This window comes from Ictalurus furcatus, chromosome 15 (assembly GCF_023375685.1).
Source record: "Ictalurus furcatus strain D&B chromosome 15, Billie_1.0, whole genome shotgun sequence".
Taxonomy (NCBI): Eukaryota; Metazoa; Chordata; class Actinopteri; order Siluriformes; family Ictaluridae; genus Ictalurus; species Ictalurus furcatus.
The window spans coordinates 14,499,244-14,511,975 of NC_071269.1; the positions used below are offsets into that span (position 1 = coordinate 14,499,244).

The window sequence follows — 12,732 nt, forward strand, 5'->3', positions numbered from 1 at the left end:
ATCTTATATAGGTCACATCCTCCCACAGATTTTATGTTGTATGTCGAGTTTCACTGGACATTTTACTGGTGCCATGTGGTTGGCTAGAAAAAACAAACCCATAACATAAAAGTAACTTTTTTTTTTTTGTTCATTCAGGCTCTCAAAAGACTATCACCTCTATTTAAATTGATTTTCTCTGAAGTAGCATTCAGAACCTTTCAGGACTCTAACACAGAGAACATCTTAAAATTCCACATTTTACTACCTGTTTAATGAAGGCAAAAACTCCAGATAGCTGAATATAAATCTGACTCTGAGTATTTAAACTCCATGCTATGTTATATCTGCATGCAGCAGCAGGTTTCGATCAGACCTCATTGGCTTTGATAATATGTCTCATAGCTTTCACACTGGAGTCCTCTCAATGATGCTCTATTAATTTATCATAAGTTTAATGTACCAGAAACAGGAAAAATCAGCTAGAGCTGGACTAGAGCTTCACTAGCACATGGTGGATAATGAGTTCATCTTTTCAAAACACTTTACATTATTGTGCTTTCGCCTTTTAAATCACAGTTAACTGTGGTTTCAGAGTTACAGTTTAATTGACCACAACTCAAACATCATTTTTTATATGCCATTTCATCTTGTGTTTTGCTTAACCACATAATGATGTCAGATATCTGTGGTTAGACGATGATGATGTGTCTGCGAACAATTATAGGATCAGTTTTATGTCACACATGTCCTTAACAGTCCATTTTAGTTGCAGGAGAAATGCAGTGAGCTCCTCAGTGATACCTGACGAGGCTTTACCCACTTGTTCTTATGAAAAGTCTTCTTCCTTCCGTAAAGACATGCCGTAAATCTACCACTGTAGGTGAGTTTGTTAGCTCAGTCATTTCTGGAAACAAGGATCACCAGGATGTCATGAATGAACACTATATTTTGGGCAAACTGCAACAAACAGGGTAAAGTCTCAGATTACCAAGGATTTACAGCGCAAACCAAAATGAGCAGAAACAATGGTCAAATCATGAATGAAAAGATGTCCACAGACTTCCTCAGTCAGGCGATGGTCACATTATTGGGTAGAAAGTCGAAGAATGAAATAGCCGCCTGAAATTTAACATCAAGTTCACCAGCTTCCTTCCACTGGAGTAGTTTATTTAACTGTTGTCCTGTTGTACTCCTAAAACGAATAATACACAAATAAATTACTGCAATATTAATAAAGGGGAACAAAATAAAAATGCATAAATACACACTATAATAATTAAAGATGTCCTAAAGATGAAAATTGTAATGTTTAATAGACAAAATGGTCAAATTGGGATAACTGCAGTTATGTTTCTATAGTAATTGTTTAAGAAATCTGAGTTATGGCCTATTTGGATTGGATTAGTCTTACATGTAATTATTACCAGACTATCTCTGGGATTTTTAGTCCCATCCAAATCAGTCCTGTCAGTAATTTTTACAGACTGCGCATGTACAAATCTGCAAAGATTAACCCTAAGTTATATACACCCAGTCCGAATTGACATTGTAAAAATGTCATTATATCCTGTGGGGTAAGAGGTTTTTTTTTTGCTTTTTTTTCAGTAAACAAAACCAGGTATTGGCAGAGTATAAAATGCACAACAATAAAACATAGACAACATTTAAAAGGATTTGTCAAAGAAGAAATGCTTCTTTGTAATTTTAGGTCAGTTACTGAGCTCCTAGCACAGGTTTAGCCTACAGATACGTCCAGGTCATGTGACTTACTAACGCTCACGTGCAACATGTGCAGCCAAAAGCCCTACAACAAGCAATTCTAAAGTTATAAAGGTCAAAACAAATGTTTCATATTAAAATGAGGTGTATGTAGTATGTATGGGATTTTTCCGCATGTGTGACGAGCATGCGTATATCATGAAGACCCTCCCATCTCTGTGATTTAAACAGAGATGACTTATGCTGAGCGATCATAATTACTACATTGTTTTTTGTTTACTCTTAATTTGTTTATATTTCTTGTACAGCACTTTGGTTTCAACATCTGTTGTTTTAAATGGGCTTTATAAATCAATAAACTAAACTACTACAGACGTCCTCAATGCTTAACAGACATGTCTTAAAACATAATCCCTTCTGAAAAGTACTGTAATCATTTCAGCAAATGAATCATCATTAGGATTTTATAAACTAATAACCTAGTAACAGGCATGCAGTGATGCAGGGTAGATGTGCAGAAAACAACAAACCTGTTCTGCACTGAACAGCTCCCACTGCTACAATGATGTATAGGGATGGGTGTTCTGAAATAAATACACACACACACACACACACACACATTATTATGCTTTGAATAATATCTCCATGTTAATTCATGCATATGAACCAGCTCTCACCCTGGTGGTTTTGATCTTGTTCCCAGAGTAGCACATCCAGCCCGAGTTGTCTGGCAAAGTCTTGCACTCTTCTCCCTCCAGACATGGTTCCATCTCACACCACCATTTCCCCACCACTATAGAGGCTGTGAGAAAGTGCTCATAAACACTTTTTGCAGGTTGAATGGAATAGTTCATATAAAAGAAATACTATCATGGGTAATAGACCACTGAATTAATGTCAGTAGGAACAACTAGGAATTGAGACGAGACTTAGTTTGTCCATAGTTTGCATTTGCATGCACAAGTTTGTACTAGGGGTGCACAGTGGCTTAGTGGTTAACACGTTTGCCTCGCACATCCAAGGTTGGGGGTTTGAATCTTGCCTCTGCCCTGTGCGTGCAGAGCTAGGGTTAGGGTCATGTTCTCTCTGTGCTTTGTGGTTTTCATCCGGGTACTCCAGTTTCTTCCCCCTGCCCAAAGACATGCATTGTAGGATGATTGGCATCATAGTGTGTGACTGTGGCCTGCAATAGGGTGCCTTATGCCCTGAGTTGCCTGGGACCCTGTGTAGCATTAGTAGTATAGAAAATGGGTGGATTGATGGAAGTTTGCAGTCTCTAAGTCATTAAACTGTGCTTTACAGCATGGTGAACTGTATCAGCTGTATTATATATGTGTATATATATATATATATATATATATATATATATATATATATATATATATATACACATATACACACACACCTCATGAAACTTGTTGGGGTTTTTTTTTTTGTTGTTGTTTTTTTTTTTTTTTTTTTACATTTGGACAAGCAAACATTTGATCATCTTTGAAACAGTGCCTATTAATTAATAAAGTTGATGTATTTCAGGGAGGAAAAATAGCTTTTTCAATCATTTATTAAACGGAAATATTAATAGATTTGATATTCTTCTGTGGAAAAAGTAAGTACACACTTGGCCTCAGAAGCTAGTATTGCACCCTTTCACAGAAATAACTTCTTGTAGGTGTTTTGCATAATTGTCCACCAGGCTTGCCAATGGGATTCAAATTTGGACTTTGACTGGGCCATTACACAACCCTCCATTTCCTCTTTTTGAATCATTCCTTGGTGGATTTGCTCATGTGCTTAGGATCATTATCCTGTTGAAATGTCCACTTTCAGTTCAACATCAACTCAGACAGATGGTCTCACATTATCTTCAAGCACTCTTTGATATGACGCAGAATTCATAGTTGAATCAATTAATGCAAGCTGTCGAGTCCCTGAGGCAGCAAAGCAACCCCAAACCATAACAACATTTCCACCACAGTGCTTCACAGTTGGTATGAGGTGCTTCTCCTGAAAAGCTGTCTTTGGTCTGCGCCAAACATGTCTGCTGTTACTGTGGCCAAACAACTCGATCTTTGATTCGTCTGTCCAGAGCACATTATTCCAAAAGGTCTGGTCTTTGCCTATATGCTCATTGCCAAACTGTAGTCTTGCAAAGGCTTTCTCCTGGCATGCCTCCCATGCAGGTCAAATTTGTGTAATATCTTTCTGATTGCAGAAGCATGCACTTTGACACCAACAGTTGCAAGACTTACTAGCAGATCCTGTGATGAAATTTTGGGGTTCTTGAAGACTTCTTTTTGCCTCAGGCGGTCTGCTCTTGGGCTGAATTTGCTCTGATGGCCAGTCCTGGCTTAATTGGCAGTCGTTTGATATCTGTGCCATTTGTCAATGATTTTCCTTACAGTGGAATGATGTATTACAAATAATCTGGAGATCTTTTTAAATCCCTTGCCAGACTCATAGGCATCCACAACCTTTTTTCTGAAGGCCTTACAGAACTCTTTAGATCTTGGCATGATGACACCACACACCTGAATATCAAAGGAAACACCAGCCACTAGATATGAGAGGGGTACAAATAAGACAGGTTCCACCGTCACACTCTAAACAGGTTCTAATCACTGGCACCCAACCTTCAACACCTGATTCTAATTATATAGATCTGAAAGTGTGATATATGTAGAGGTGTACTTGCTTTTTCCATGTGACCTTTTTTTTGTTGACTTAAACTGTGAAAATTACTACAAACTGTCCATTTTATGTGTTATTTCACAGAGTGTATCAAGTTAATTTATAGGCACTGTTTCAAAGAGGATCAAATGTTTGTTTGTCCAAATATGTCAAAAAAATCTTCAGTTTACATGGAATGTACTTATATTTTTCAGTGCATCCAGACATATATTCCTCACTCTCCTAACTACATAACATTGCCACTACTTTACTGTAGTTCCTGAATAATTCACAATAATTACTGGATAACATGCTTTAAGATGAAGAACAAGCCAGAATGTAAAGGAGTTACTGTAAATATCTTTTAGCACACTTTAAGGTTAACACTTAAATAATAATTGGGATGTCATATTTATACTGTATTTTCAAGTTTAATATAACTGTTTCATCATCAGTCTACACCAACTATGCAAACTAAATAGTGTTGTGTGGTATAAACAGAGTTTGATAATCTGTGTTTGTATACTTACACAGACCTAAGAACTTTTCTCTCACCATCCTGTAGATAACCAATGATAAAAAAGTCAATATGTGACATGACATTAGATTCAATTGTCTAAAAATTTGTCTTGTTTCCTGTTATACGTATTGCCCTGCAAAAGGCCTTATGCGCAGTAAAATGCTACATTAGTTTATTTGATTTCATTTCACCCTATATCAACTCCCAGTCTAATACCACATACACCTATAATTCAGACAGATTTGCTGCCAGTAATGGGGCAAAATTGACATAAATACAGTTTAAGTTCATGGTTCATTTCAATGACTTGTCAAAAGATCAGGCAGTGTAGACCTTATAAAAAGCTATCAATTTCACTCACTTTGTTCTGTGAAAGAGTGATCATTTTGAAATGGCAAGAACTGAGGCATTATATGCAGAGAAGGAGAGCAATCTGGCACAGTGATGGGTGATTTATAACTGATGTGCTATGAATGCTAAAAGCTTTTTAAGCTCTCATCATGCATATGGTCGTATTGTAACAATAGAATAATACTGATTTAAACTAAGGCATATTCAGGAGCAGTGTGAATGAGCTTTTTGTCCACAATTTAAATTCTATGTAATATTTCTGTCAGACATTATACAGCAGTATATATTAGTCACAATATTTTAAATGATAGTTTCAGTGTTCTTTTTCGTAATAGTACAAGTGACAATCTTTAATGTCACTATCTGACATATTACACCTGATACCTGTTTGACAAAACTAATTGGAAAACTAAATGCTTAGGCATTTGATTTACCATTTATTTATTTCATCTCTTGAGAGGTTGGAACCATCCCTAAAACTAATTATGCAGATAACTGTTGTGTTTTTGCTCCATTAAACGATTCATAAAAGAACATGGGACGACCACAGAAATTTTTATCAGGCTTGCAATCTAAAATAAATTCAAAATGGTTGAAACTTTTCGCTATAACAGTTAGGATTTATTAGGACAAATCACAAATTATCATCATAAATTGAAACAGCGGACAATGTACTGGTAGATAGCATTAAACAAAGGTTATCCATGATCAAAGTAAAAAAAAAATATTGATTTTGATACACAAACAAGCTCATGCGTTGGCTTTGATAATGCACGCCATAAATCAATCACTTCATGTGTGTTTGCCCCATTCTCCTTTGTTGTAGTATATCATGCGATAGGGGAGATTTAACTAGTGGGTGGCAACTAGAAAGGTCAACATGAGGAAAAAAAGGAAAAAGATATTTCTTTTTCACACATCAGCAGAATTGAAAAAAAATGGAAGAAGCTAGAATATAAGGCTTGGAACTGTATAAGACTTCACAATTAAAAGAAACTGCCGGGTGTAAATAGACAAACTAATCAAGGTGAAACAAGGAACAGGTTCACACAATCAGGGAAACCAAACCAATGAGAGGACAGTTGCAAAGACAAGACTAAAATAGAAAAAAAGCACATGGTGCTCGTTGCCTTGGGAACTACGATATTCCATCTGTGCTCAGACATCTGACCTGTATGCTGACCTCTTTGTTTATATCTTACCTTGTGCAAGCAAGTAGGGCTGTGCTGCATTCCGTTTCGCAATGTTCTCGTTTTGTCTTTTTAAAAACCGTGCGCCATTTTTCTATACAGGTGCGCTTTCGCCCCTCCCTGAAAGCCAAACTCCCCCCCCCTAAGCTGTGGCATCTTTATTTTAGCTCGAGCCAACATGAGAGAAAGAGAACCTTTGGTCGACAAGAAAGATAAAACCATTTCAGCCATTTGGAAAAATTTGGTTTCGAGGAGTCCGATGTGGAACGAAAATAAATAACGTTTGGTATCATTGGAAAGCTCATTTCCTCTAGCGTCATGACAGCTGGTCTAAATACGCTCATTTCCTTAGAGCTCACTAATAGTGAGAAACTACAAGCTGATCTAAACCAGGAGACAGAATTTCATTGGCTAAGGAAGTTCAAAGTTAATTTCTGGCGACGCAATTCGCCGAAACGTGTCACGTGACGTATTTCATTTTGTTTTAAATATTTTTTTTCAGTTGGATTATATTCAAGGAAATCCACTGTTAAAAATACAATAAAAGTTTTTTTTTTAAGTTCAATAAATGCATGATGTTTCCAAAGTCAATGAGCTATCGTGTTTAATAATTGTGATCTCACTACTGACCAAAATAATCGTGATTATGATTTTTGCCATAATCGAGCAGCCCTACAAAAAAGCTACTTCTTTTAAAATAGAAATCCCAATTTTCTCCTCTCTCTGATCCTTAACTGATTCAAACTGGCCACAGTTACAAAGTAAAAAAAAAAAATCAATATCAATATAACCTCTGGCTTCCTTCAAAACTGCCTTCTTGGTTCTGATTTTTACAAAAAATCAGTTTAAAAAGCACTCTCATCCTTCATAAAGTAAATAAAATGTCTCATACATAAGCCATAAACCTGAACCTCATGTAAAGCTTTGACAGGAAATTGAAGCGTTTGCTCCTTGTGTTTCTGACATTCCAGCATATCGGTTTCATGAAGCAGACAGACAGATGCAAGTACAGATTTCTGGTTTTATTAAAACTACTGTAGCAGATAAACCAAAGGGCTAGACAAGACACAAAAACATGAGTCAAGCAAATGGTCAGGGAATACATGCTAACTTGGTAAATGTGACGCAGGTTATGGTCAAAACATTGATAAAAACAGGAAGATAAAGGTTTAGACTCGCCACTGACACAATGCTGGCACGAGATTCACAAAGGAACACTCTTTGTGTCTGGGTAATTTAATTTGAGCATTGTGATTGCAAAAAAATTGGTGTTGTTAATATTTAGGATTTCATGGACTTTTTTGTGATTTTTCGGGCCACAAATGTTTGATTTTGCTACATGGATTTTCAAAATTTGCGATGCAACATGCAGAGTATTTAAAATTTTTTTTGCAGAAAACTACTTGAATTGGTGAAATTACAATTGCACAAAATTGTTTTACACGGTCTTTCACAGTGATGTTTGTTGGTAAATGAGACCTTTTAATTGTACTCATGTTCGATGCACGTGAATCGAAGAGGGCTTTGTGATGACGTTACATGACTCGTCTTGGCCCAAATTTGGGGAAAATTTGGAATATTGCGGAGTTTGCTTGATTTTAGGTTCATTTCTATGATCAGAAAATCGCAAAATCCTGGAGGGACTGAATGATCAGGTTACTGTGAGCAGAGATAGGTGCTTGACTGGAGGCCATGTGATGAGGCTTTGGGCTGAGGATCATGAGAGTTAGCAGTTAGCAGTCTGCTAATTTCAGGAATTGCAGACAGGGGCGTTACAATGAGCTTTATCTCACATGAGATAGAGGACACTATCAATGATCTGCTTTAATGGCCACCAGTGAGACTTCAACTGCATCCATCGTTCAGCTTAACTGAGATTTACAACCACCCACAGTGCTTAAACGCAAATGAGATGGGTTAACCCTAACTATAAGTGTCTTATACTGGACTAAGCAATTCCGATAATTATGACTACACGACATTCCCTAAGGATATACATTTGAGGCTTATCCAGGTCATTATTCTTGTGTGAAATGTGGTTTTTGGTTGGTATTTCTTGGCACAGCTGAGGCTAATGCTCTTCCTGCAGTAGCAGCTCAGAGCGACTCATTTGTCAAAAGGACAGAGTGGTAATAATAAGAGGTCCTCAAGAGGCCCTTGGGCGAGGATACTACAAAAGTGACCTGAATGCAGAGCCCGCTCAAACACTGCACACTTAAACATTCATTCATTTATTCATCTTCAGTAACCATCATCATTCATCTTTATCCTGCTCAGGGCCATTGTGGAGCTGGAGCCTATGCCAGGAACACTGGGCATGAAGCAGAAATAAACACTGGATGGGACACCAGTCTGTTATAGGACACTATGTGCGCGCGCACACACACACACACACACTCACATTTAGGGGCAATTTAGAGTAGCCAATCCACCTACCGGCTTATTTCTGGGAGGTGGAAAGAACATGGGGACCTAGAGACACAGGGAGAACATACACAGAAACTCCACACAAGTTTGAGTTCAGGAACAAACCCTGGAGCTGTGAGGTGGCAACACTACCCACTGTGTAGGTCTGGGCGATATGACAAAAATATCATATCACGATAATTTAGGACATTTCTACGATACACGATGCGTATCATGATATATAATATAGCTATATAATAGCTGCCTATTATATAGATATATAAATGAACACACTGTCTGCAAAACAGTAGTAAAATCAACAAGAAAAAGTTCAAATGAGTTTGACGATACTTTTCTTTAATGCCTACAAAGATTAAGTTTTTTTTTTAAATACGTCAAATCAACAGCATCCGTTCAGTACCATTTATTTTGTAATTATTAAAAACGTTTTAAAAAATAGATCACCATACCAACGATATCTTAGAAAAGTATATCATGTAATCATTTATCACGATATCGATATTATATCAATACATCGCCTATCCCTACCACTGGGCCACTGTACTGCCCAATTATACATGTCCTGTCCTTATTATTGAACATGGCAGTGTACAGTCAGGTAATGCTTTATTACTTGAATGACCGCTGGACCACACTGTATCTCAAAATATTCTGTGAAATATGAAAATATGCACATACTGTATGCTCACTTGTATGCTCATACTGTCTACCTGAAGTCTGCAATAGCTAATGGAACAAACATGAATTTTCTGCCAAAGGGCCATAAACAGTGCAGCAGTTTCAGCTTACAGCTCAATTCACTCACCGTCCACACAGGAGGGTTTATTCCTCGTGGTTCCTGCTACTTTCCCTGGTAAACAGGAACACTTGACTGTCTGTGATCGCTCCTCGATCTTGTTTTTGTTACAGCATCTGTGTGCAGCAATCACCTCGCATGTCCCTCCTTCTGCCAAAAAGGGGGTTGGGGGTTAAAAAACAACAACCAATTAACAAAACGTCTCAGAGAGTTGAGTCTTTCTTAATCATGCCTCATGCAAAATTATTACATACAATGTTGCTAAAGTCATCGTCATCATCATCATCATTATATTATGACTCTGCATGTCATAAAAAATGAACCAGCAAACGCTGTAAAAGTGGGTGAAGTTCTTAAACTGCAGTGTTTCCAGTTGGGAAACTTTAGTTATGTAGATTAATGTTTGTCCCCTGTGATTAGCACAGTGCCGTGGCACTAAGTAAGAATGATGTAGTGTGTGTGTCGCGGTAAAGATTAGAGGCCTGGGAGGGGGCTGCTATCTGTGTAAAAATGCAATAATGAGGAGGGTGGTGGAGTGGGAAGGAGGTAACACATAAAGACAGGGGGCTTGCAGTCACACACCATGAGTGAGTGATTACTAAACACTCCAGTACGTCCCCACGGGGACGGAGGGACACACGCTCACAAAGAATCTGAATAGTACTACTGCAGTGTGGATTGAATGGAACTGAATGTGAGAAGTGAAATATTTATTTAAGTCATGTGGCTTCATGGTCTGACGTGTCGTCCAGCAAGACCTAGGTTAAATATTAAATATTAAATAGCATTTGATCCAGAGTATAAAAATATAGTAAGGAAATAACGTCTCACGACTCATAAAAAAGAAGCATGATTCATAAAACAGAAGCTTGGCGCTTGATCAACCCCCATCTGGAAATATAACACTCCCTGTTAGGTTAATGACGAGACAAACAATTAAACATAAAAGCATGGGTAGAGTACGCCATAAAGACCCAGGAGAGTGATTAGCTGACTTCCTCTCGCCTGGGTTTCCACTGATTAGGATTGGAATGGCCCAGGGTTTCCACATCTGGGATCAGGTTTGGCTAAGATGAGCAATACGCTGAATAATGCAGCTACCGGCAATAGGAGCGGGGAATGCTGGGAATATGCTGAGCACCGTGTGGGGTGTTGAACAGCGTGCTTTTGCGCTACATTAATTATGAACCGCTCCAAGATCCAATGGAGCTTCAGATAGAATGCACTGAGGTTTGTTTGCTTTAATGTGCAGATATGGCCAGTGCAGTTCTTGCCTGTTTTCCCCCTAATGCTAAGCAGGGTTGAGCCTGGCCAGTACCTGGATGGGAGACCTCCTGGGGAAAACTAAAGTTGCTGCTGGAAGTGGTATTAGTGAGGCCAGCAGGGGGTGCTCACCATGTGGTCTGTGTGGGGCCTAATGCCCCAGTATAGTGACGGGGACACTACACTGTAAAAACAGCACATTCACTAGGATGAGATGTTAAACTGAGGTCCTGACTCTCTGCAGTCATTAAAAATCCCAGGACATTTATTGTAAAAGAGTGGGGGTATAACCCCAGTGTCCTGGCGAAATTCCATCATGGCCCCCTAATAATCTCCATCCCAGAATTGGCTACATCGATCTCCACCAATAGCTGGTGTGTGGTGCAATTCTGGTACACTATGGCTGCAGTTGCATCATGGTGGATGCTTCACACTGGTGGTGGTTGAGGAAACCACACCCCACCCCCCATACTATGTAAAGTGCTTTGAGTGTCTAGAAAAGCGCTATATAACTGTAACTAACTGTCTTAATTACATAAAACAGAAACTTTGATCTAAAAAAAAAAAAGGTAACTTCTTGACAAATACCCACACTTCACTCAAAGTAAACAAGAAAACAAAATAAATGAAAAAGAAAAAGAGTGGTTCCCATCTTAGAAGTTAGAAACTGAGTTAATAATACCCCTTGTTAAATGCACTTTTAAAAATCAATAAAAATGTAAATATCATGAATATCTTCAGCAGGATTGGGGGTTTCATTAGCTCCTGAGTGAAGTCAGTCAAAACAGAAGTAAGAGAGGAAAATAGTGAGACACAGAAATCACAGCCTGAAGAAAGAGAAAAAGGCGAATCAGAGTGAGAGTCAGCGAGAAACAATGTGTTGCCTGCTGACTGTTCTAACAGCATAGCTAAGGGTTATGAATATTTAAAAAGGTGACACTGGACATCTCAGAGTCATGTAGGAGAGTGATTGCTTTTCATATCTGTTCAGTCTGTGTGACAGAAGGAGAGATGACGGTATTACTCCAGGGGCCAATGCTGTCACAGCAGTAGTCTGTGTACCCGCTTTTAATGAGCGCAACGCATTAAACACTGAGTCGAGTGTTAAAACACACTGAGTTTCGTGAGTGTGAGATAAAAAAAAAAAAACAGCTTGTGAGATCAGTTCTTGTCCGTTTGGGTGCTTGTGCTGTGTCAGATGCGTGGGTGAATGTTGGTTTGTGTTTGTATGTGCATGCATTCATTTTAAATACGGGGCACCATGCACCCACACATTCACACACATTCCCACCTAGGAGAAAATTTAGAGTAGCCAATCCACCTATCAGATTTATTTTTTGGGAGATAGGAGGAACCTGGAGGAAACACAGACATGGGGAGAATGTGAAACTCTACACAGACAGTAACACAAGTTCAGTAATCCTGTAAGAGGTCAACACTACCTGCTGCACTATCGAACCACCAATATTGTATAAATATTGAACTATGCAATCATGCCATCAGATTTCTTATAAAACAATGTCTTATAAAGTGATTAAATCTAGATCCCTTAAGAGCTTTTAGCTTGTCCCTTTGGAGTAACCCTTAATGGTCCTCTCTAGAACCCTATAACAGTGAATTTCCCTTTCAATGAGCATTCCAAGTATATCTTAATGATCTATTGAAGCTTGGAGGAAATGTCTTTATTATGAGTGTAAAGATTAGTACTAACACAGTTTGTTCTTATTGTTACTCTTTCAGAGATACTGTATCTGTACCTGCTACAGTCTTTATCACCTCAGGTGCTTTTCTGTACTGATTAGTATTATATTAATGGA

At 38.3% G+C, this 12,732-nt stretch overlaps 1 protein-coding gene across 3 annotated transcripts in view; it reads right to left on the reverse strand.

Annotated features, from left to right (window-relative positions):
* Positions 1 to 12,732, reverse strand: part of tafa1a (TAFA chemokine like family member 1a) — a 56,496-nt gene continuing 43,764 nt past the window's right edge. For 2 of the 3 annotated variants that reach the window (XM_053643451.1, XM_053643452.1), the window contains 4 exons: positions 9,662 to 9,802; positions 2,379 to 2,503; positions 2,232 to 2,285; positions 1 to 1,174 (listed from right to left, as the gene is read on the reverse strand). In XM_053643451.1, coding sequence (XP_053499426.1) covers positions 2,259 to 2,285; positions 2,379 to 2,503; positions 9,662 to 9,802 — 293 coding nt within the window. In that variant the 3' untranslated portion in view covers positions 1 to 1,174; positions 2,232 to 2,258. The remainder of the gene's footprint in view (positions 1,175 to 2,231; positions 2,286 to 2,378; positions 2,504 to 9,661; positions 9,803 to 12,732) is intronic. The other variant, XM_053643453.1, reaches the window with a different exon arrangement.